General features: G+C 51.8%; 1 protein-coding gene across 2 annotated transcripts in view; it reads left to right on the forward strand.

Moving 5' to 3' along the window:
* The first annotated feature begins 2,300 nt into the window (after positions 1-2,300).
* The window catches only part of LOC111144959 (annexin A11), a 37,360-nt gene continuing 15,544 nt past the window's right edge, over positions 2,301-24,116 (forward strand). Inside the window, exons 1-2 of one of the 2 annotated variants that reach the window (XM_022499591.1) lie at positions 2,301-2,488; positions 22,635-22,697. In XM_022499591.1, the coding sequence (XP_022355299.1) occupies positions 22,643-22,697 (55 nt within the window). In that variant the 5' untranslated portion in view covers positions 2,301-2,488; positions 22,635-22,642. Of the gene's footprint in view, positions 2,489-22,633; positions 22,698-24,116 lie in introns of those variants that run through there. The other variant, XM_022499592.1, reaches the window with a different exon arrangement.

Genomic DNA, 24,116 nt, shown 5'->3' on the forward strand with positions numbered 1-24,116 from the left:
GAATCTTCAGCTTGCCTTTTTTTAGCTAAATCCCAAAAATGCCTATGGCTCTTCTGATGTGAGGGGTTTTTGGAGAACTCAGGGTAGAAAGAACCAGATGTCTTAATTGCTTGTATTTAAAATAGCTTATTTCTGCAAACTCTACAAAAACATTGGACCATAGAAAGGTTTACTAAGCCTCTCCCATGAGGAGCTCGGAGGTGAGGCGCCCTATAGTGCTACCTCAGTTGAGATACAGAAGCCAAGAGAAAAAGCAGGTTGAGCAGGAAAGATGATTAGTTCACTTTTGACATTATAAAGTTGGGTTTTAGGAGGGATATTCTGGTAAAGGTGTCTAGGAAGCAGCTATCTATTCATATATTTTTAATTCTAACAGCACCTCCCTATTAAATAAAGAAAATTCAAACATTGCAAAGGGAAGTAGGAAAAGAGAAAAAAAGATACAAAGAGAAAGCGTATTTCACATGATATTCAAAATATGAATCCACCTACCTGGCCTCTTTCCTAACCAATTAGAGACTTGGAAAAGGTGCTGGATGGCCCTGGGATAAGCATTGCCCCTTTTGTTGCTAGATCAGGGGAAAATCGAGGATGGAGGTACTATGAGGTCTCAAGGCAACAGCTATTTACCAAGCAGGATGAAAGAACTTTGGCTTTTTACAATTTACAGCATTTACCAATGTGTTTTAGGTGAATATCAGCCCTGAGTACGTGTGTGTGCATCTCCAAAAAAGGGGCAGAAATAAATCCAAATATTTCTGTAATCATTATTAATATAAACTAAACTCATCAATTAAAGGCAGGTACCCAACTGGATTTTTAAAAATTTGTTTAAAAAAAAAAATAGGCGTTATTTCCAAGAGATGAACCTAAAGAACAGGAAAGCCTAAAAACAAGACAGGAAAAACATACCAGACAAATACTATCTTAGCAATACTGAAAGCAGGCCTAATAATTTTTTAAGGAGAAAAATGATAAAAGAAGGCAAGTCACCAAAAGATAAACCAATTATGAACTTGTTTGAACTTAATAATTTGTTCTCAAAATTATAAGGCAAAATGAGAACAAATTATAGGGGGAAATTGGTAAAGTATAATAAAGGTAGGAAACGTTAATTCAGCCTTCTTGGAAATCAGCGGCTGGAACAGAAAAAACCTGGGGTATAAACAATCTGAGTAACTAGCACACTGGAGGGAAAAACACATAGAAAGAAGCTTGTGCATTCACAAAAACTGGGACATTAAAAAAAAGAAAAGTCTGTCAGGCCACAGAGAGTCACAAATTCCAAAAAGAGCACCTTTTCTCATCTCTAAGCATTAAAATTAGAAATCTATGACAAATTTTTTTTTAAAGATTTTATTTGTTTATTTGACAGAGATCACAAGTAGGCAGAGAAGCAGGCAGAGAAAGAGGAGGAAGCAGGCTCCCTGCTGAGCAGAGAGCCTGAGGGGCTTGATTCCAGGACCCTGAGATCATGACCTGAGCCGAAGGCAGAGGCTTTAACCCACTGAGCCACCCAGGCACCCCCAAAATGTTTTTTAAAAAGCTACAGAAACACGCTTCTAAATAATACATGAATTAAGGATAAAATCCTAATTTTAAAAAAACCAAAATATTTAGAACTGAGAGATAACAAAAGCATGGCATGTTAAAACTTGTGATACGTAGTTAAGCAGGATGTACAGGGAGATTTATCATCTTAGATACATTTATCAGAGAACAACAAGAGAGAGATTTGGAAAATAACTGACCCAAATGTTCAACTCTAGAAACCAGAAAAAGATCACCAGGGCAGATCCAAGGAAAGAAGGAACGGAACTACAAAGATGAAATGAAAGCCTGATCACCTGCCTAAGGTAAGGTAGTTTGTCGGGTTTCTCCACTGTAAAGCTACTTTCCCACCCCCACCTCTATTTCCATACTGTTGGGTGACCTTTTTAACGTGAAAAGTGTTCTTTACCTGAAGGAGAGTCGCTAACAAAAGTACATAGTGCGGGAGGGGGCTTGGAGAACGCCGTCCCCGAGATCATGGCTCGGGCACGACCGACGGAGGAGGCGGGCGGAGCGGGGAAGCTCCTCACCAACCTCCCGGCTGGCAGAATCTCCTGCCAGCCCAAAAGAGCCAGAAGGCCGGAGATCCCCCCCCGCCCCCGCCCCAGGAGACTGCTCTCCGCGCGTTAGCCCTCCCGGCTATCACCTGGGGGCGGGGCCGCGCTCCGACCCCACCCCTAGCACCGCCCCGTCCCCTGCGCGAGCTGCTCCGCCCCGGGGCGCGCTGGGCCACCGCAGGGTTTTCCGCCCCGCGCGCTCCTCCTCCGACCCCACCCTGACGGTTGCGGTTCCCGGGTGCCCCGAGTGTCCCGAAAGCCGGAGTGGGACAGAGCTCCAGGCCGACAGAGGTGCCGCGGCCGAAACGCCCGCGGAGACAGCCGCCGCTGCCCGGGGCCCCTCGCGGCCCCCACCCTTGTGATCAGTGGCCAGCGGCCGGGTAAGTGAGGGCTCCCCGGCCCTCCGGAGGCACGGGGCGGGGCGGCGGCAAGGGACCGGGTGGTGGCAGAGCGCCGCGGCCGGGCCGGTGAGCCCCAGACTGCCCTGCGCCCGCTCCCGTCCCGGTCCTGCCCTGCGGCTTCCTGGTTGCTCAGCACGGCGGTTGAGGGGGTTGGGGGGGTTGGTGTCGGGTTGTCGGCTGGCCCCCGACCGGTTGTCGGCCAGGCTGCCCGGCTCGATCGGCCGAGAGGGGCTGCCCTCTTTGAGGTGGGCGGTGCGCAGGCCGGCCCCTGTGCCCAGGGCCAGGTGACTGTGCTGCGCGGCCGGGGTCGGGGGCTCACCCGCTCCTGGGTGGGCGTGGGACGACTGGGTGAACTTGGGACCAGATAAACCTGCGACCAGAAGGGGACTGACTGGTATGGGGATGGCCCGTGGACCGGGCCCCTCTGACCCAGCGGAGTTCTCGAGAGTGTAGGTGCCCTTCCGGCTTGTGCTAAGGAGGGCTCGTCTAGGAGACTGGCTTCAGGAACTTTCCTCCTGACCTGGGAAGATGCAAATCCTGGGAGCTGCTGGTGTTGGAGATTGTTTGTTAAGGCCCCTTTGAGAGAATGCGGAACTACCCCGGCGCTGTGTTCACCTGTGTGTTTACCCTTTCTGCCTTTCCCCTCGAGCTCTACGTAGCCTGTGGAAGGCTTAAAATGGCAGAAACCCATTTTATTGGTTTAAAGGACAGTTGCGAAGTTCCCCTTCCGAGGAGAGAAATTAAGCTGGCCAGTTCTAGCCCAAGCAGGTTACAGTTGCCGCCCCGCCCCCACCCCCCCACCCCCGCGACATTTCTCTCCGCTTCCCCCATCAGTGACCTTGCTTTGCTGTGGGTATCCAAGGTAGCCAGCGACGCTGCTCTCTCTCCCGACCCCACGTTTTGCTTCTGGCTGCCTTGACCTGAGCGTGGAGTGGTGCGCCTCTTCGCAGCTCCCACAACCGGAACAAAAGCTTGCAGGGGAGGGCAGGGCTGAGTCCAGGAGATGGACGAGCAGGGTGTGTTCTCTTTCTTCACTCCTAAATGGCTCTCATTCTGTTCCTTCATTCCTTCCTAGCTTCAGTCCATTGTCTGGGATTCCAGGAGGATTAACAGTGCTCCTTCCCTCAAGGCACCCTCCTGTGCTTCTAGGTGGTCCCTGGCAAGACAGACTGGGGAGGTGCTTGGGAAATCTGTTTCCCTGGCATGGGGTGCTCAGTACCTCGGGGTCCTGCATCCCTCCGTCTTGTCTCTTACAAGTCTCTGTGCCTTGGTTTCCTCATCTGTAAAGTGGGGGTGATAATACCTACCTCACGGGGGCATTGTAAGGGTTAAATGAGTTAATACATGACAGCCGTACAGCCCAGGCGCAGTGCTGAGCTGGTGACTGTTAGACCATACCTGTGTGCTCTAGGTGGATGTCACCTACATGGGGTAAAGCTTACGGCAGGGCGTAGGACACAAGTGTCAGCAGTAATAATACAGTAATACTAGCTGTTGTTTCTTTCATGCAGCTGGAGGTCCATTCAAATCGAATTGCTCTCCTGCCAGTTCCTGTTTTAGTTCATGTTGTTCTGCCCTCCTGGAATGTCCTCCTTCCCCATCTCTGCCCAGGATTCCCCACCCTTCTGGGAACCATCCAGGAGCCTACTCCTAGCCGGAAGGGACAAGACAGACTCTGAGCCCACGCTGCCCTCCTCCTCCACTCCTTTGGCATCCCTACTCCATATTCGCCTTGCTTAGTATTTGTGTGGCCCCTTGTCTTATCCCTGCCCCATCCTTTGTCTTTGGAGGGTGGGGCTTACTCCTGTTTCTTACGTGTGCCTTGGTTGCACAGCACCCAGGGTGGGCTCTGCCTCATATATGTGCTCAGCAGAATTTTGCTGAGTGTGAGAGGCAGGCCAGGGAAGTAAGGTTTTCCTTGATCTTAGACCTTGAAGGCTCGGTTTGGGTAGGCAACAAAAGAGAGCCTGAGATGGAGCTAGGACAAGGCTGACAGATACCTGTCTTGGATTGCTATACCTAGAAGGCCAAGATTCCATGGAGGATGGGTTCTTTGGAGTGACGGGAGTAAGAATCCAGCCAGAATAGGTTAGTGTGGGCTCTTGGGAATTCATTGCAGAACAGAGAGGCAAAGCCGGTGTAGGCAGGAGGTGAATGTAGAAAGGAAATCTGTGTCGAGTGCTGGGGACCTGTGCCGAGGACCCAGGGCCTTTTTGGAGTTCGCCTTCCCTCCTCTTGGATTCACCTCCTCCTTTCCTCTCTCCCTAAGCCTGCCTGGTGCTTGATCCCGTGGTAGGGCACTGAGGGAAGAGTCTGTGCGCTGGTGTGCTTCACAGTCACAGCCTAGCAGCCAACTCAGGTCTATCTGGACTTCTCTCTACAGCACATTCTGAAGCCGTTGTCCCCTGGTGCCTCAGGAATTCCAGTGATCCTAGATAGGAAAACCCTTAGGCTTTCAGCCCTTAGGCACCTGTAAGGGTGAAGAAACTGAAGTTTCTTTGTTGGGAATTCGCATTTTTAAAAGGAGTTGTTGAAATTCAGTGAAGCTTTTTAATAATGCTGAAACTATAGCACAGTAGGCCCGCTGACCCCCTCCCCCCCCCCCCCCCAATAAAATAGAGGTCTGATGTCACCTGGTGGCTTGTATTCTGGAGGATCCTAACAGTACATAGGGCCCAAACAGAGGCTCCAGTACGCTGTTAGAAGAAAGTAGTGGGTGAGGGCAACAGTGGAGGAGTCAGGAGACAGAGTTCTCCGTTTTGGGTCACTGGGACAAGTTGTGGAGCCACACAAGGTCCCAGTGTTCTAGATGGTAAAATGCCTGCCTCATATGGTTGTTTGCAGATTCTGGTGAGATGTTTGCGGAGGGGGTTTAAGATCAGCCAGGGCTTGATCATGATGGTGTTGATCTCTTGGGTGCTTTACTGCAAGGACACTTGAGACAGGATGGAGTGTACAGACAGTCGGCGCCTGACTCTGTGATCCCTTAGTGTCTGGTCTTCCAGGGGCTGTGCTCCTGAAAGTCCCACGGACTCAGCAGAAAAGAAGGGAAGAATTGTTCCTGAAATTGCAAGGGAAGTCTGGTGTCCCCAGCCTTTGTCACCTGGAGCTTGGGGGTAGGCTGGCTGGGAGAACCATGAGCTGAGAGGAATGTGAATGAAGGTGGAAAAGAGAAACCCAGAGGGGGTTAGCTGGGGGGCTGGGGGGGAGCATGTGGCAGATTAAGCCTGGGACTGGCATCTCTAGGGGGAAAAGTATGTTTATGTGGGGGGGTTCAGCTGGCAGTTGCAGATGTGAGCTTGCTGTGGCCACCTAAAAGGTCACAGCTATTTTTAGGAAGTGGGTGACAAGGCATGTTTCTGTTGAACCAACTTTGTGAGTACCCACTGTTTGCCCAGCCCTGTGCTGTGTGCATAAAAGCACAGTCCACCCCACCCACCCTAGGTTGTCTGCCTGGATTCCCCAGAGACATGGCTAACTGGATGAGAACGAGGTCTGGAAGGTGGCCAAGATCATGATCTTGAATTCAGTTTTGGACGTGGAGCATCTTGAGGTGCCTTTGGGGTACCAAGGAGGCAGGTGTTTCTGGGGCTTAGGAGGACTCTGGGCTAGAGAGACATTTTTGTCTAGATTTATCTGCTGTAAAGGGCATGATGAGATTGAGGAACTCACCTTGAATAGCTGAGTAAAGGAACCTGAGCCCAGGAAGGAGCTAGAAAAAGAGCAGTCCATGAGGGGAGAGGAAAAGCAGGACAGTGTCAGATCATAGAAGCCAGGGTGAGTCCACTTCAGTTGGAGGGAGTGACCACGGGTGCCCACTGTTGCTGTGGGAAGTGATAAGGAGGACAGACAGCATGTTAGCTGTGGCTGTTTTGCTGGGAGGCTGGCAGATGGGAATGAATGGGCGGAGGAGTTGCAGGAGTGCGGCTCGGCTGTGCTGAGTATAGACGAGCTTTGAAGGGCAGGAGAGGCATTAGGTGGTGCTGGAGGCCGGCAGCGAGGGGGTGTTCGTTTCTGTTTCTCAGCTCATCCTCCCATTCCACCCTGAGAAATTAGCAGTGGGAGTGGCCGTCGTCCAGGCCCCCCCTCCCAATTCCTCTGTGTCGTATGGACACAGGCACTGTAAAGGTCTGCTGCTGCTGCTGCTGCTGCTTTTTTAAGGATTTTCTTTATGCATTTAAGAGAGCGAGCGAGCAGGGAGGGGGCCAGAGGAAGAGGGAGAAGTAGGCTCTCTGCTGAGCAAGAAGCCTGATGTGGGACTCCATCCGTCCCAGGACCCTGGGATCATGACCTAAGCCAAAGGTAGACGCTTAACCAACTGAGCCCCACGGGTGCCCCTGCAAAGGTTGGCTTCTCTCACAGAATGGTTTCCTGCTGCAGCCCTTATTCCACAGCTGGTGGTTTTGATTAGTTTATCAGGGGCAGTAATCCTGGGTGAGCCGTGTTCTGGGTCAGTACCCATTGTGGAATGTTCTATAGTGTAGGGGGACTGTGGTTTATACAGTCTTCCCTTAATTGATGGGGATGGGGACCATTGACTATTTTTATAATTTGAACTAGTGCTGGAATGAGCAACCAGGAGGGCCCTGATTGGGATGTCATCGAATGTATTCATTTATAAGGAAGAGTTGACATTTTTATGATACTAACTTTTGCAAATCAGGGACAGATTACAGGCCTTGTAATACATCTTTAGTAGATATTATGAACGGGATTCTAACTGGATTTGCTAACGGGATAATAATTTTTTGTATCCTTTCCATTTTTTTTCCTGTTTCTTGGCCATTAATTTCAGCCTTTATCATTATTCATTCCTTCTTACTTTTGGCTTATTTTGTTGCTCTCCTTTTAATTTCTAAATTAGTTCATTTATTTTTTTAGTTTTTTAATTTTAAAACGCATGTAAAGTTCAACATTTGTGTGTACAACCCTAGCTGTTTGGCCTTCGAAAGGCTCACCTTTCCATTCCTTAATGGTCGCCACATAGATCAGGGATTTTTTTATTTCTTTACGTTTATTTATTTATTTAAGTAGTCTCTGCACCCAACACAGGGCTCAGACTCATGATCCTGAGGTCAGCAGTCTCACACTCTTCCAGCCAGCTGCCCTGTCGTGTAGATCTGTCTTGATCCAAGGATGTTTTAGAAGACAGGATCCTGTATTTAACCAGTAACCAGTTTTGTGGGGAGTATGATTACATTTTAAGGTCGACTGCTGGTTTTATTGGGTTATGTTTAGTGAATGTGATCAGCACAATTTCTTCTCGCTGGGCCGTATCCAGATTTTCTCTGTGGCAAATACGTGATCCATACCCGAAGCTCTCACGGACAGGAAAGAGTACGTATTCCCAGTGGGTCACAGACTGGAGATGTATCTGTTAACTTGAGCTTGCTTGCCTTTCCTTGCATATTGGTCTGTCAAATTCTGCAGGAGGGCCCCAAAATTCTCGCTATAATCTCCAGTTAAGTCAGGCAGTACTTACCTTCGTTCTCGATGCAGGGACCAGACGTCCATGCTTGATGTGTACAGGTTTATGAAGCTGATCTGTGCAGATTGTACTTTGCGTCATTTGTTGCTTATTTTAATGCTTTTGGCCTTTGGCCTTCATTGCCACATTATGTGTTTTAGGAGACCGTATTGCCAAAGGTCTGGGAGAATCCTTTCTTCTTCAGAGACCAAAAATAAATAAAAAGTCCATTTTGTAAGACAGTAAATGAAAGGCTCAGAAACGTAGAGGCAGGCATCAGCCCGGGGCTTTCTACCAGGGCCTGTTTCAGTTCAGGCTTATGCACAGTATGTGGTCCTCTGGTTTCCCGGACCTGCTTCTTAGCACCCCAATTGTCATGAAATAATCCGGTCCCAGTGGTCACCAGGATAGCCAGCTTCTTAGGAGGGATGGGTAAAATAAGATTTGCCTGCCAGCTCCAGGGACAGGCCCCGCACTGCCTCTCTTCTTTTGTGGTTCTTGTCCCTTCCTTTGTGTCCAAAGACAGGGACAGCTCTGACTGGCAGTTACACTGTTCCTTCCTGGTTTGTGACAGCACACGGCCTTTCTCTGTTCCACAAGGGATATGACAAAACAGTCAGTACACAGAAAAGTCTCAAGGCCAAATGTCAAATATGAAGACTTAGGCCACGGCCTGGGTAGCTCAGTTGGTTGAGCATCCGACTCTTGATTTCGGCTCAGGTCATGATCTCGGGGTCGTGGGATCGAGCCCCATGTCAGGCTCCACACTGAGTGTGAGCATGGAGCCTGCTTGAGATTCTCTCTCTCTCTCTCTCTCTCTCTCCCCTGCTCCGTGCTCACTCTCTTTCAAATAAATAAATCCTTTAAAAAAAAAAAAAAAAGTGTCTTTTGTGCTCAGCACATGACCAGGGTGTGGGAGGATGGCAGAAGGCAGTGGTAACAGCAAACCGAATTCAGGGGTTTCAGTCTTTGATACCGAATTCAGACCATTCACATACCAGATAGTCTTGATTTCATTCCTTGGATCTTGTTTCCTGTTTATTACTTACTATACCTGGCTGTTACTTCTGTCCTGATTTCTGCTGACTTGGGGAGGTTTCTCATCATCCCTCTTCCCTCGCCCGCCTGCATTACCATTCAGCTTTGGCCGTGGATTAGGAGAGGAGCCCCCTCTCTCTTCAGAAATTGGAGGCCGGGGTCCATGTCTGCTCCGTGAGGTCGTCCTGGCCCCAGGCTCCTGGTGTGGAGTTGCCCCCAGCACTCTCTAGGGCTGCGGTTTCCGAATATAAGCGTATCTAAGACTAACTGGGAAGGTTTGTTAAAACACAGATTTGTGACCCCTTCGCCCTTAACGGTTCTGATTTAGGAGGTCTGGGGTGAGGCCTGGGCATCTTCATTTTTGACAGCCACCCCTGCTGTTGCGTCCGCGTGGGGACCGTCCCGGATAGCACTGCTCCAGGGCCTTTCCTTAACCCGCGTGGCTCAGGGCAGCTGGCTTGCAGGGCCATGCCCTGCCTGGTTGCCAGGGAGGCTTGGAAACTAGTCCTTATTGGAGGCTACCGTGTGCCAGGCAACAGTTGTTGTTCTGTGCCACAAGTAAGAGGGGGCAGATGGTCGTAGGGGACAACCAGAAGTTCCTGGGACACCACCCACTGCTGTAATTTGAAACTCCAGTCTTGCCATCGGCCAAGCTGGTACTCCTTGGTTAGGAAGCGGGAATGGTCTGTCATGATCAGAATGGTATGCGATGGTGACGATGGCGAGCCCACAGGCAGTGCAGGGCACAGCCACCTCCGACCCCGTGGCTGGTGCACAGAAGGCCAGCAGCTGCTGCCACCACTCGCTGATGCACTGAGGATTCTCGCTCCTTCTAGGCTGCCCCCAGGAGTCGGGTCCCTTCCTCATTTTGTCTTAACATTTCCTCAGCTCCATCCAGCCCTGGGGGCAAGGGGGTTGGCACCCAGAAGGGAGCTGAGTGGAGGGGAGCTGGTGTGGGCCGTGAGTGCATCAGCCCAGAAGCCGAGAGACATGCTTCTGGTCTGTGTCCTGCCTCCATCCCGTCCTGGGACATCAGGCAGATTCTTTGTGCTCTCTGGGCCTCCACTCCCCACCGTAGTTAAAATAGGCTGTCGAAGCCGATGATTTCACGAAGGCCCCTGCCAGGTCCAGTATTCTAGGATTCCTGTGTAATCCAATGCCAGGGCACTGGGAATTGACTTTTTATTTCTAGGACGTGTCTTTCAGAACTGGCTTGCTCAAGTTCAGCCCTCCAGTAAGCCTTAAACACTACCCCGTTGCTACTTGCCCAGCCTGCCTTGTTCGGAGCATCTCCTGACTGCTTAGCCCCAGTGCCAGCCCTCCGAGGACAGTCTGAGGCGCAGGCTGGCTAATGATTGACTTAGGCTCCAGCAAGCCTTCGTTCACGGCCTGGGTGGGGAGTTCAATGTTTAACAGCACCTTGTGCAGGCTTTTTGTTCAGTGCGAGGGCGAATACGGTCAGGATTGGTGGGGGTCTGCCTGGGGCTCTCTGGCTTGTTTCTGTGGCTTTATGGCACTGTTCCCGAGAGAGGCAGAGCCCCATGAGGGCGGGACACTGGGACTCTGCGCCCCTGCAGAGAGTAAGGCCACTTACCTTGCAGAGTTAGGGATGTTCGTACACCCTCGAAACACTTGCAGTCCTGCCTTGGTGTGGGAGGGAGAGGAGAGAATGTCCTTGATGACGACTCCTCTCTGCCCCCGGAATTCCTGGAGCCTGTGCACCAGAAGGTCTGACCAAAGAGGCCATCAGAACATGTGCCACCCAGGATGTGGAAGAGATGAATCACGTCCACTGTCATGTCGTGGTGCCCAGCCCTCTGCTAGCCAGTGGCAGGTGGAGGAGAGACCTGTCCTACAGCCTAGGCTCTGCCTCTTGCACTGAGAGGCCTAAGAAATAGTAATTCTGGCTCTGGCATCAGTTGGTGTGACCCTGGCTTGCCAAGAATCATCTCTGAGCCCTGTTCCCTTGGAGGTGATCTTATCTGTCTTGTAGGAGCATTGTGAAGATGAATGAGGCAATATATAATGAGGTAATATGTGTCTCAACCATAGGTACTGGGAAGAGGGGAGTAACATTTATTTACTAGAGGATATTAGGCCAAGTGCTGATAAGTTCCAGGAAGAGCAGTCATTAGGGATAGAGAGATCAGTGTGGGCTTCCTGAAGGAGGTGGGGCTCTGTCTTGGCTAAAGGAAGGCCAAAATTGACATAGGCTTAAGGAAGGCGTAAAGGAGCCAAGGAGAGCAGACCGGTTAGAAGGAACCAACTGAGCAAAAGTCCTGAAGATAGAAAGTGCCAGGATAATATCCTGGCTGTGAACCGCAGTCCTATCTGGGAACCTGCCGTCAGCTTGCCGTGGCCCAGTGTAACTCTTGGCCCAGGGCCCTGTGGCAGAACCTAGGATCCCCCCTGCACAGGGGTCAGCCCATCTGAGATCGAGATCCGAAAGAGAATCTTCTCTACTGTGAACTGTAGGCTCCGATGGGGATCTCTTTCCACTTCAGCAGCACAGGGTTGGCTGGGAACTTTGTCACCCTTAGACGGGAAGGTGCTGGTAAGTGTTATTTGAAGAAGAGGTTTCCTGGGGCTTCTAGGTGAGGAGGGGGGCCTCTCGTGTATCTGGGTTCGAAGGGACTGAGCTTCTCCAAAGCCGTTTGAACAGGTGCTCCCTGCTGCCTTCCGTTCTAGCCCTCCCTGCCACCCCCTTCCCCCAGTTCACTGTGAGAGGATCTGTGAATGGGCTGTTGGCTTTCATATGGCTCATTGCCTCTTAACTGGCAGGGCCCTGGGTGACATCACCTGTCCCTTTGACTACACGTGCAGGTGCCTGCAGGGATAGCAAAGCTTGGGACGGCGGGCAGCTGCAGTAGGCTGAAGGGGTGGTCGCTGCCTCCCCAGCTGTGTGCTACCGCAAGGAAATAGAGGACCTGTGTTGCCAGATCTCCTATTTTTCCTTTAAAAAAAATTTTTTTAAAAGTCAGGCCCGGCTCTTTTATAGCCACTCGCCTTCCCCCCACCCCAGGAAATAAATGTGGACTACAGAACCCTCATGGAGCCCCAGGTTCTGGGCAGCACAAGTCTAGAACCACACATCCCTCATAGGCTCACCCATTTAATAAGTGAGGGAGAAGGATGCCCAGAAGAGCCGTAGGTTGGTCAAGACCCATCAGAGAAGCTGGTCCTCTACACTCTTCTCCCTCCTTCCTCTCCCAGAGGGTGCATTTCCTGATTCTCTGCCATAATCTCCATTCTTCCTAGGAATGGCTCTTAAACCCCTTGTGGGTAACTTCCTGCAACTGCTCTATTGTGTTTATGTCCCCAGGCAGAAAGAAAGCCTGGGGCAGGCCAGGACTTTGTTTTTTTCTTCCTCTTTCCCCAGGTAGCCTAGCCCAGCCCAGCCCTGGGTTCCTCTCTGAGCCCAGAAGTGGAATTACTGTGAAGATAATGGAATATAAGCTTCCACTTCAGGAGACCCTCCCCTCCCCCCCCCCACCTTACTTGCCAGGGAGGGGTCCTAGCAATGATGTGTATTCATTTTCTGAAAGAAGACCCCCAAAATCGTATGAGGTTCAGACCCCACAAAACCGGGACTGACCCCTGTAGATGTAGTGACTGGCTGGCATCCTGTCTTTTGGACAGTGACCTCTTATTTGGGGGTGGGGGGGCAGGAGGTCGGGGTCCTGGGCCAGCCCTCTTAGGATCTTGCTCTGTCACCTGGGCATGTCACTTCCTCCTCTCTGGTTGTCAGTTTCCCCATCTGTGAAATGAGAGCCGAGGTGGCGTGGGTAGGAATGAACTGAGTCATGGCTAGGGCTGAGTGAGCTCCGGGGCCCCAGCTGCGCAGTCCTGGCGGGTTGGGGTGTGATGGTCCCGCTGGGGTGGAGCACACTGCCAACCTTTTCCCTCCTCAGAGCGTTTGCATTGCTGGCGGGGTGTGTCTGGCCAGGCCACACAGAACCACTCACAGCCCTGAGCCTCACCATGGTGATTCTTGTTGACTGATAAAATACCAGGGAGCAAAGCTTTATGGAGGTTTTATTCCCAGACCTGCAGAAACGGTGAGCACCTGGTCCTTCCTTCTCAGTTGGAATAGTCGATTTATTCCTTCCCTGGTCAGGGAAAGCCTCCTGAGTTACATAGACTTGTGCCTGGATCTTTTTACACAAGGAGAGCAGAGGCTTTTTCAAAGAGAACACCATAGAAGGATCTGGAAAGAAGGAGATTACTGTCTGTGTTAGTTTTGTATTGTTGCCATAACAAATTACCACGGACTTAGTGGCTTAGAATCATACAACTTTTTTGGTGGTAAAATACACATAACATGGGATGCCTGGGTGGCTCAGCTGGTTAAGCGTCTGTCTTCGGCTCAGGTCATGATCCTGGGGTCCTGGGATCCAGTCCCACATCCGGCTCTCTGCTCAGCAGGGAGTCCACTTCTTCCTCTGCCTGCTGCTCCCCTGCTGCTGCGCGCTCTCTCTGATAAATAAATAAATAAAATCTTTTAAAAAAATACACATAACATAAAATTTACCATTTTAGCATTTTTTTTAAAAATGTGTAGTGTAGGCACTAAGGACGTTGACACTGTTGTGTGGCCAACAGAAGCTCCCCAGACCCCCCTCTTCCCCGCCCCTGACCACTACAGTCCTCTCTGTCCTCATTGGGTTGCTCCAGGCACCTCCCAGCGGTGGACTCACACAGTGTTTTTTTGTCCGTGATGGGCTGAGTTCTCAGTGTAACATCCTGTGTTCAGCCCTGCCGAAGCACCTGTTGCAACCTCCTTCCTTTTTAAGGCTGAATAGTATTCTGTTCTGTGTTCTACACCGCATTTTGTTTATGGTTCCTTTGGGCGGCCAGCAGGGCTCAGGCACCCCGGGCGCCTGGTTGACTTCCTCCTGCTTGGCTTCTGGGCCGTCCTGGGAGCAGCCCCTCTGTGCGGGTGGTGTTGCCGGGAGCCATCACCCCCAGGCAGAGGTGGTGAAGCACAGACACAGACCTGTCTCTCCTCAGCCTGCACTGCACTTGGAAACACAACCACAGTTTCCCCTTTTTTGGGTGGGGGGGGGTTGTTTCCTTAGGACCTGACCACAACTTGGACTTGACTCTGCCACTCTGTCACAAGAACCTTGGCATCTGCCAGGACCGAGCCCGAAGGCCTCCTCACGTTCTGGCCTTGGGTGTGAACCGGTGCTGCCACCATGTATGGGTTCACCTTCATTTTCCATTGCTCAGAGATCCTAAATTGGGATTGGCCTGTGACTAAGCATCGGCCCTTCCGGAAGCCCATTTGGTGTGGTGTCAGAGGGAAGCTCCCGTGAACAGGAAGGAGCCAGGTTTGTGAGAGAGCTGTGCTGTGGAGGGGTGGGAGGGAGACCACGAGCTGGTGTGTGAAAGTGGTCACCACTGCCTCGATGCTCCCCTTCTCAATACCAAGGACCTGGTCTAGAAAGGCAGCTGGGAGGAAGGAACATGATTTCCATCACAGTGAGGACCTGGGGTCAAAGTACTGACAGTAGGTGCAAGGGCGCAGGAGCTGCTTCCCTGGGTCCCTCCTCACAGGCAGAATCTTATCCAAGAGGCCTTTTCAGAGGCGCTTCTCTCCCCGCACCTGGCCTCCCCCTGCCCTGTCTGCTTCTTGCCGCTGCTTCTCTGGCCCCTGCCATTCCTGGGGCATGGACTGGGCACCCAGGCACGCAGAAGGGAAAGAAAGAAAGCTTTGCCAGTTTCCTGTTGGTGAATTCCCCCTTGGGGAGATGGGAATATCCAACACAGCCATTCCCAGGACCTGCTCTTCCGGAGCTGGGTTTGGTGTGGGAGAAGGAACTGGTCAGGGGGATTCTACTTGCTACGTCCTCTGCCCCCACCGCTAGCATTACTCCCCAGTTCTCCATCCTCTCCCCACACTGCCTCCCAGTTTCTCATCCCGAGTATTATCAAATGGGCTTCTAGTCTTCCTGTTTGCTATTTTATACTGGAGAAACTGGTATCATGAAAGGTTAAGTGAAATTAGGAGAATATATTTGATATTAAACTGTTGCTATCCCCATTTTACACATGTGGGAAACCGAGGCCCAGAAAGCTTAGGTAACCTGCCCAAGGTCACACACCTAGTAAAGAGCAGGACAGGGATTTGAACCTGTGCGGTCTGGCTTCCGAGTTCATGTTCTTCCCACCAACCTATCCTGCCATTGATGAAGTACCTGGGGTCCCAGTGAGGCCTGAGATCCTGATTCCTAATCCCAGGCTAGTCCATCAGCTGATGTTTTTCAGTTTCTGAGATACTGGTTTCTGGGGCGGGTGAGCTCCAGGAGGAAGTAGAGTATAGCATGGGGGTAAAAGTCCGGGGCTTTGGAGCCAGGTTGCCTGGGTGTGAGTCTTGGCTCAGTCATTTACTACCTGTAACCTGTGAGTTCTGTAATCTCTCCATACCTCAGTTTCCTTATCTCTTAATAGGGGATCATAATCTCAGTGTTTGTTTTGTAGAGTTGTTGTAAAGTTGAATTCCATGTAAAGCACTTAACAGAGTGCCTAGCACATATTAGTCAGTAAATGTTAACTGTTGTTATGATTTCCTAATTAGCTGGAGAAATCTGGGGATAAAGTTAAGCAGTCTCCTTTGTTACAGGAATTCTCAGAGCCTTTTACCATGCTATTATGAATGGGCACTTTGGGGAGGAGATGCAGTAGGCAGCATTGTCCAAAGTTTTGGACAACTAATCTCTCTCTCCTTTTAAGTTGCATCCCTCTGAGTTCTCAACTTGGAAGATAGTAAGCTGGTGTCCAAGAACATAGTTCAGGAAGCACTGAGCTGTAAATCAAGCTGCCCGTTTGTGCTAAGCTGGGGCTGGGGGCCCAGGTCATTGTTCAGCCGGCTCTGAGTGACTGTATGTGGCAGAGTTCTGTGTCTGGCTTCCCTCCTCCCCTGTAGGTGTGGGGAGAGGGAACAGGTGTGAACCTAGGCACCTGAGGATCTCTGGAACCTCCTGGCCATGAGGAATGGCCTTGGCCAACCCTAGTTCAAAGTGTATTTACTGCACTCACTTGTGCCCTGGGAGGAGGGATCCTACAGTAGGTCCCCTGTGGCATGACTGTCTGGGACCACCAGATGAGCCAGCCTAGCTCAGATGGAAGCGGCCCCAGGTGTTGCAGCATGGCTCTGTTAGGAGAAAGCAGGCAGCGAGTAGAGTTCTACCATGGATGCTCTCCCTAGTGTGTGTATAGTTTGAGTAAACTGTGTCCCTGGTGTATTTTAGCTGCACAACGAAGGGGGTTGGAAATTAGACAGCCTTCGAGGTCCCTTCCAATGGGAACATTTGGGTAGTCTGTAAACCTGAGATTGGGGTAAAAACCTAAAGGGGTGTCCCCTTTCAGAGTCCTAAAATAGAAAAGGAAGGATGAGCCCTGAGAGGAGGACTCCCCCCCACCCCCACCCCTCCTGGCAAACCCTCCCTTCACACCCATGGGATAGCAAGGTCTGAGGAGAACTGGACCCAGCACTGGGTCATTGGTTTGGGATCCTTTTCCATGTGAGATTCTTAGAAGAGGATTGCTTTTTTTGAGAGAGAGAGAGAGAGAGAGAGAGAAACGATGCATGAGAGGTGGGGGAGGGGCAGAGGGGGAGAGAATCTTAAGCAGGCTGGTGCCCAGTGTGGAGGCGGACTCGGAGCTCCATCTCATGACCCTGAGGTCCTGACCTGAGCTGAAATCAAGAGTTGGACGTTTAACCGCTCAGCCACCTAGGTGCCCCAAGGAAGTGGATTACTTTAAGTAGACGTTTCTTTCTTGCTTTGGGCCTCATTCACACCCTGTCTGGGTCATTGCCTCCTTTTGTCCAGCCCAGTGACCCGGGGAGGAATGCCCAGCACTCCCAGGGCGGTGTATGGAGGCCAGGAGCTGCTCAGACTGGCTGAGGGCGAGCAATGCCGGGTAGTGATGTGTCCCATTAATGACCCCCAGTCTGCCCAAACCTAGCCTGGTACTGGAGCGAGGAGAGTTTGCAGATAAGCAAATAAATCTCTTGCTTTAAAACAGTTGTATACACACATGCACAAATATAAACCATATATACACACACATGCACGTGCATTTGTGTGTGTGTTTTGGTGGGGCAGGGTCTTGAATTACACATTAGAAACTGCCAGTAATGTCCTTTGGGTAGAGGGTTAGACCTTTGCTTTTCACTTTCTGGTGCCTTTCTGGTTGTGTGTGAATTTCCCTGCAGTGTGTTCTCATGTTTTTATTTTATTCTTTAATTTTATTTTTTTATTTTTTTAGAGCAGTTTTAGGGTCACAGCAAAATGGTATGGAAAGTACGTTACTATCAACACCATCAGTATCCATTGTCAACACCCCTACCATAGGGGTGTGTGTGTGTTGTGATTGATGAACCTGCACGGACACATCCAGAGTCCATAGTTCACCTTAGGTTCACGTCTGGTGTAGTGTGTTCCATGGGTTTTGACTAATGTACCCACCATTTTAATATCATACAGAATAGTTTCACTGGCCTAAAAAAAAAAAAAAATCCTCTGTGCTTTGCCCATTCGTCCCTCCCTCCTCAATAATTCCTGGAAACCGCTGATCTTTTTACCACTGGTTTTACCTGTTCCAGACTGTTGAGAGTTGGAAGCAGGCAGTGCGCAGTCTTTTCTCATTTGCACTCCAGCTCCCTGCATGTCTTTTCATGGATTGACAGAGCACTTCTTTCTAATGCTGAGTAATAGCTCATCGTCTCCGCATTTGTCCATTCACCTGCTTAAGGACTTCTTAGTTGCTTTCGCATTTTGACCATTATGAATAAAAGCGCTTATACACATCTGTGTGCATGTTTTGCGTGGACGGTTTTCAGCTCACTGAGGTTAATACCGAGGACTGCTGGACCGTATGGTAAGAATGTGTTTAGTCTTGTAAGAAACCGCCAGACTGTGTTCCCGAGGGCCAGTCCCATGTTGCATTCCCAGCAGCAGTGAGCGAGAGTTCCGGTTGCTCTGCGCCCTCATCAGCATTTGGTGTTGTCACTGGTTGGGACTTTGAGCGTTCTGACGAGTGTGCGGTGGTCTCTCGTTATTTATTTGCAGTTCCCCTAACGATGTCTGATGGGGAGTGTCTTTTCACGTGCTCGGAAGCCATCCATGTGTCTTCTTCGGGGAGGTGTCCAGGTCTTTTGCCCATTTTTTAAATTAGATTGTTTTCTTACTGTTGAGTTTTTGAGAGTTCTTTTCTATGTTTTGGATAACAGTCCTTGATCAGATATGTCTTTCATAAACTTTTTCTCCCATTGGTGGTTTGGCTTCTTTTTATTTTTAAAAAAGTATCAGCAGAGAATCATCTGAGCTGCATGACTTAAACTCTATATTTAAATTGTTATATCAAAACAGATTGAGGATTTCATATTATAAGATGAATATACAGACGATTGCTCCAGCCCCCAGGTGGGGGAAGGCCAGTGGAGGGGCCATCCCACAACAGCCTCCACCACTCTAGTCCTGGGCCTGCTTGGTTTGCTGCTGGGCATAGAGGGTCAGGAGGTCTCGCATGGTGCTTCCAGGCCTCAGCCTGCTGCACGCTCTGTCCCCGCCCAGGTCCCTCGCCGGCCTTCTGGGGAGGACACTTTTGTATCCTGGTGCCATAACACTGCCACCACCCACCCTTCCTTCCCTTTTATGTGCTGGAAGTCAGGCCAGCTGCCTGCCGTGTGGCACACGCTCCCTCCAGTGAGTCCTCGTGTCAGTGTCCTGACCGGAGACCAGAGCCACCGCATAATGGGGCATCTGCCCAGCCTGCCAGAGCTGCTGACAGTCAGGAGAAGGAGAGCCTTGGTCAGTGCAGAAGGTGTGATGATAACCTGTGGACACCGAAGAGAGAGCTGATCTACTGGATTGTAACTCAACTGTGTTCTCTGTGGTGGAGAGCGAGTGCTGGACAGGCAGGCGCAGGGAGAGCAAGGTGCGGAGCCCCTCTTAGAAGCCCCACTTGAGCTCACCTGCGAGTGGGGACAGTGCCGGGAACAATTTCACGTGGTACAGCAGGCCCTGCTGGTGGCGGAAGTTCCCCAGTGACTGGAGGATGAGCGGATTTCTTCTTGTTGAGGAAGGGGAAAGCAGGTAGACATTGTGAGTCGTAGAGCTGAATCCCCACAGCCCCCTGGTTGGGTAGGCACTGGGGGCAGGGACGTGCACCCTGAGGGTGCCGCAGGTCATCCAGATGCCGTGGCTGTTCTCCTGGGGGTTATCAGGCAGGTAAACCCCGGGGGCTCTGGGCATGGGCCGTGTGTTCGAATCCTCATCAGACATGGGCCCTCTTTACACCATCGTGAAGTTGTGAGGAAATGTGTAACATCATCGTGGTAAGAGTTAGAGACCGGAGTGCTGCCTGTGTGGCACGGCACCTGCTGCTCTCGGACTGGGGCCTCTGCAGATGGCTTGACAGTTCTGGAGTGTTGTCCTTGGCCCCTTTCCTACCAGTTACTTGGAAGAAAGCAAACGTCATGCTTACCGAACAAAGCTGAGCACTAAGATGTTTGACGCTGGAATGTCCGCTCACCTCCGCAGGCTGAGCAGTGCGCAGAAGGCACGGGAGGAGTTGGACAGGATCTGCATCAAGGCTCCTTGGCCAGAACACTCTGTGTCCCAACCCAGGGAGGAGGGAGGCGATGGTCCAGTCCTGCCCTGTGCTCTTCAGGGACCACAGCTGGGGCCTTGGGTTCTGAAGAGAGCTCCGAGACAGGGAAGGGAATGGTACTGCACACAGGAGATGGTGTGGAGAGGAAGCTGCTCTCGGAGGAGGGCCAGTCTGGAGGTGGTCTCTGTAGGAGGGGAAGACCCAGGGATGAAGGCTTGCTGCTTGGACGTGGGGTCAGACCTGACTTACTGCCGAAGGACAGCTTTTAACTCTTGCTGGGAAGTCTGGGAAGCCCTCCTGGGAATGCATGCCATTACCCTGGGAGTGGCCTGCCCTGTGGTCCTGTCCCAGGTGGGGAAACATGGGTGGACCCTCTGGGTCTGGGTCCCAGGGTGCGTTTATGTAGGGCTGCTAACCTCAGCCGCTGAGCTGGGCTGCCTGGGCCTGAATAGAGCCTGTGTGAGGTATTCAGACCTTGGAAGAACAGCCGTGGCCTCAAGGGAGCTCAGAAATCGCCACCTGAATGGGGCCTTTTTTTTCAAGTTGTTTTTTTAATAGGCAGTACACACATGTAGCCAAAAAAATGCAAATATGAACAGTAACCTCATGTCTGTCCCCAGTTTTCCCTTCCAAAGGCAGCCAGTGTCGCCAAGCTTCTTGTTTATTGTTCCAGGGATGGGTGTGTGTGTGTGTGTGTGTGTGTGTGTGTGTGTGTGCACGCGCACGCACGCACGCTCACAACCACCGAATGTGTCTGTTTTACATCTTTTTTTACAAAATGTTAGCTTAGTAAACACACGGCTTACACCTTGATCAAGAATGGCGATCATTTCATATGCCCAGTTACAGAACCGGCTAACTGTAAAATAGCTACGAGTGTTCGTTGTGCGGATCTGTTCTGATTCCCTGCACCAGCCTCTGCAGATGGCTAGCTAGGGGGCCGTTATCCCAGAAGGCCCCAGCACACTCCCTGTCCCTGTCACTTCACACATGTGTAGGTGTGCCCAGGAAATACATTTCTAGAAGGGGAGTTTCTGGTTCAGACCACGTGATTTTACATGTTGACATCTCTGTGTTTGTAATGGGCGGTTCTAGCATCTTAGTGTGTATAAAGCCTTCTGATCCTTTTCTGGAATTGCCTGTTTACATCATTTGTGTTTCTCTACTGGTAACTGGGTTTTTTTGTTTTGTTTTGTTTAATTGCAAAACATTTTTTTTTTAAAGATTTTATTTATTTATTTGACAGAGATCACAAGTAGGCAGAGAGGCAGGCAGAGAGAGAGAGGAGGAAGCAGGCTCCCCGCTGAGCAGAGAGCCCAATGCAGGACTCGATCCCAGGACCCTGAGATCATGACCTGAGCCGAAGGCAGCGGCTTAACCCATTGAGCCACCCAGGCGCCCGCAAAACATTTTTCTTAAGTTTGTTATTTCTCTTGTCTTTCTGTTGGTTTCCTTATTTGTTTCCTATTGTGCAGAACTTTAATTTTATATCTTTAGGGTTCGGGGCCACGTCTTACATTTAAATCTCTGGTCTGGCTGAGGTTAGTTTTGGTGTATGGAACAGGGTGGTACCCAGCTTTTGGCTTGTCTCCCCCCACCCCACCCCCCCACCCCCCCACCCCGGCTATGGGTGGGACCTTTTGGCTTCATTCCTCTGGGAGTAGAGGAGAAGGGTGGCAAGGGGTCTTTGATACCCAAAGACTTTGGTACAGTCACCTCTAGACACACTGACCAAAACATCCCCACGCCCATCATCCCTGTGGGCCCTGTGGGGACCAGTGGCACCTAAGGAAGCCCTTCAGCCTCCTTGCAAACACCATGTGCAGATCTCCAGTGTAGCTGTGAAGGGCACACAGAATCCTGTAAGTGAGTGATGGTGTCTAGAGCAGTGGTTCTCAAAGTGGGGTCCCCGCACCAGCAGCATCACCTGGGAATTAGTTCGAAATGCAGATTCTGGTTCTGCGGACTCAAACTGCAGTGGAGCCCAGCTGTGTGTGTTTAAAGCCCTTTGGGGTGGTTCTGATGCATACATTGCAGTTTGAGAGCTAGGTTGGGGCCCAGTGTTCAGGGGGGAGCAGGTCACCTGGGGTCAGCAGGAGTAATGGTTGAGGGGGCCTGCAGGTCCCCTGACACCCTTACCCGTCCCTGGACACCGCTGTGGACTGCAGCAGCCACTGAACCACTGACCAGCAACAGGAAGTAGATTGCATGACAGTCTGAGTGGCTGTGCCCCTCCTGGGCAGTTTAGCTGGCATGGGGCATGGCAGAGGGATCCATATACAGAGGGACTTTGTGAGAGCAGCTGTCCCACCCAGCACTAGCAGGCAAGAGCCCTGGGTTCCAGGGCTTTCTCCTTCCCTACTCCTGATCTGCAAGTCACTTACCTTTCTGAGCTCCCACTGCCTCACTTGCCCTCGTTCCAGATATGGATCACATGTGCCCTCCTGAGGTCTCTTGTCTCTAGGAATGAGCTGCCACACTACCATGCCTGATGAACCAGAGGTCAGAGAGGGAGGAACTGTAGCTTGGGGCAGATCCATGTTGGAGGCCACCGTGGACAGCTTGGGGTCTCTAGGCCGGGCCCAGGGGACAGGGGCTCTGGCTGGATGCTGATGAAGAGACAGGAAAATAAAGACCAATAGAGCAGGCCCCTGAGAATGAGACAGTGTGTGCTCGTCTCTGGGGTTAGAGAGCAGCTCCACACGCGTGTCAGCAGAGGTGGGAGTGAAGCGTAGTGGGAAAGGGGTCTGCGAGGAATCGCAGCCACTTACATGTGGTGAGCCAGCCCTGCGGTGCTGTGTGTGGGCACGGGTGCGAGTCTGCCCCTAGTCGCCATTTCTAGCTGGGTGCCCAGCAGTGGAAGGTACATCGGGCTGGCCCAAGTCAGGCCTGACGCAGCCTCTGCTCGTGCAGGGCCCTGGCCTGTGGCTGTTGAGGGATTCGGCAAGACTGGTGGGAGCTCCCCACAGAACCTGAACATGCTTCCCTCTTGCATTGCAGATTGAACCATGAGCTACCCAGGTTATCCCCCGCCCGCGGGCGGCTACCCCCCAGCTGCACCAGGTAAGAAGGTCTGGGGCGGGCAGGGGAGGGAATGCCCTCTCTGCTCAGTGTGCAGGAGTGGACAGGGAGAGAGGAACAGGGCTTTCCAGTCATCTCCTTTCTAACCCAAGGGCGCAGCCAGGATGGGGAGGGGCTGGAGAAAATCCTGGACCCAAGGACCCAGAAAGGCCTGGACTTGAAACACTTCTGGAAAGCCAGGACGAGGCCAAGACCCAGTTTCTTGCTTTATTAGCTGGTAGCAGCAGGCAGATCTCTTCTTCTTTCTAGAACCCTTTTTCTCTCCTTTGCAAATGGTTTCACGTATCTCTCTTCCACTGGATTGTACCTGAGACTAGTGAGATAGCCAGGTAAAGCCCCTGGCAACCTGTGATCAACCGCAGGGTCCTTCGGCCAGGGGAGGAAGTGGAGGCTGTTGCTATGGGTCAGCTGTCTGTGCTGCAGCTCTAGAAGCTACGGGCAGATTGCACGGGGGCTGCACCTGCCGTCAGGCCGCCAGAGCCTGGCCCCACCAAAGCATGTCTCTTCACACTCAGAAATCAGCTCCTCTGGCCCTGGCCCCTCCCAGGTTCCTCCTGAAATGACACTGGGTCCCCATGGTAGGGGAGGAGATGAGGGCATCGTTCCAGGCTGGTAACCTGAGCTGCCCTCACCCCAAAACACCGGTGGGCAAGTTCATTTCCCCAGAGCAGAGGCCCTGGAGTCCGAGCACCCATGACCCTGCCGGCCATCTGTGCCCACTCTGCCCTTTCAGCAGGTGGAGAACAGGTCTGGAGTGGGGAGGTGGCGTGGCCACCATCACGTGGCGTACTGGGTTGAGCAGGGCCTTTTCTCTCTGAACAAGGCACAGCCCAGGGGTGCCAGCGCTGGCCTCAAGTTTGGTCCTCGGCCACTAGGGATGCTGCCATGGTGTCCTATGCCGCCACCCCCGCCACGCCGAGTGGCGAAGAGAGGGCAGGCCGGGGATTCCTGGCAGGCTCCGTCCTCAGGGGCCTAGAGCCTTAGAAAAGCTGAACTCGAGGCCCTCAGGGCCTGTTCACTGCCGTGGTCAGAAAGGCATCTAACAAACCAGGGGGCCACACAACAGTGGCCGGCCATGGCATGGGAACCCCGCACAGGCATCAGGTCTCCGTCCTCATCCGGGCGGTTTGAGGCAAACTATTTATCATCCCTGCGTGTCAGCTGAGGAAGCTGAGCTAGAGGGGCTGAGCATCTCGCCCCAAGGCACACACTGGGTCCCTCTGGGTTCAGGACTTTTTACTGCTGTTCCCCAACTGCCCACCCCTCCTTGTAGGGATGGTGTCTGTGTTGCGTGACCCAGCCCTGTCTGCTTCCACCCTGTCGTCCTGCTCTCCTTCTTTCACAGACTTGTCACTGCCAGCAGCCCAGTCGGCAGGACACCCACCCTTCCCTGCCACGCTT

Source organism: Enhydra lutris, unplaced genomic scaffold (genome assembly GCF_002288905.1).
Source record: "Enhydra lutris kenyoni isolate GAN:26980312 unplaced genomic scaffold, ASM228890v2 scaffoldscaffold12, whole genome shotgun sequence".
In the NCBI taxonomy this organism is placed as follows: Eukaryota; Metazoa; Chordata; class Mammalia; order Carnivora; family Mustelidae; genus Enhydra; species Enhydra lutris.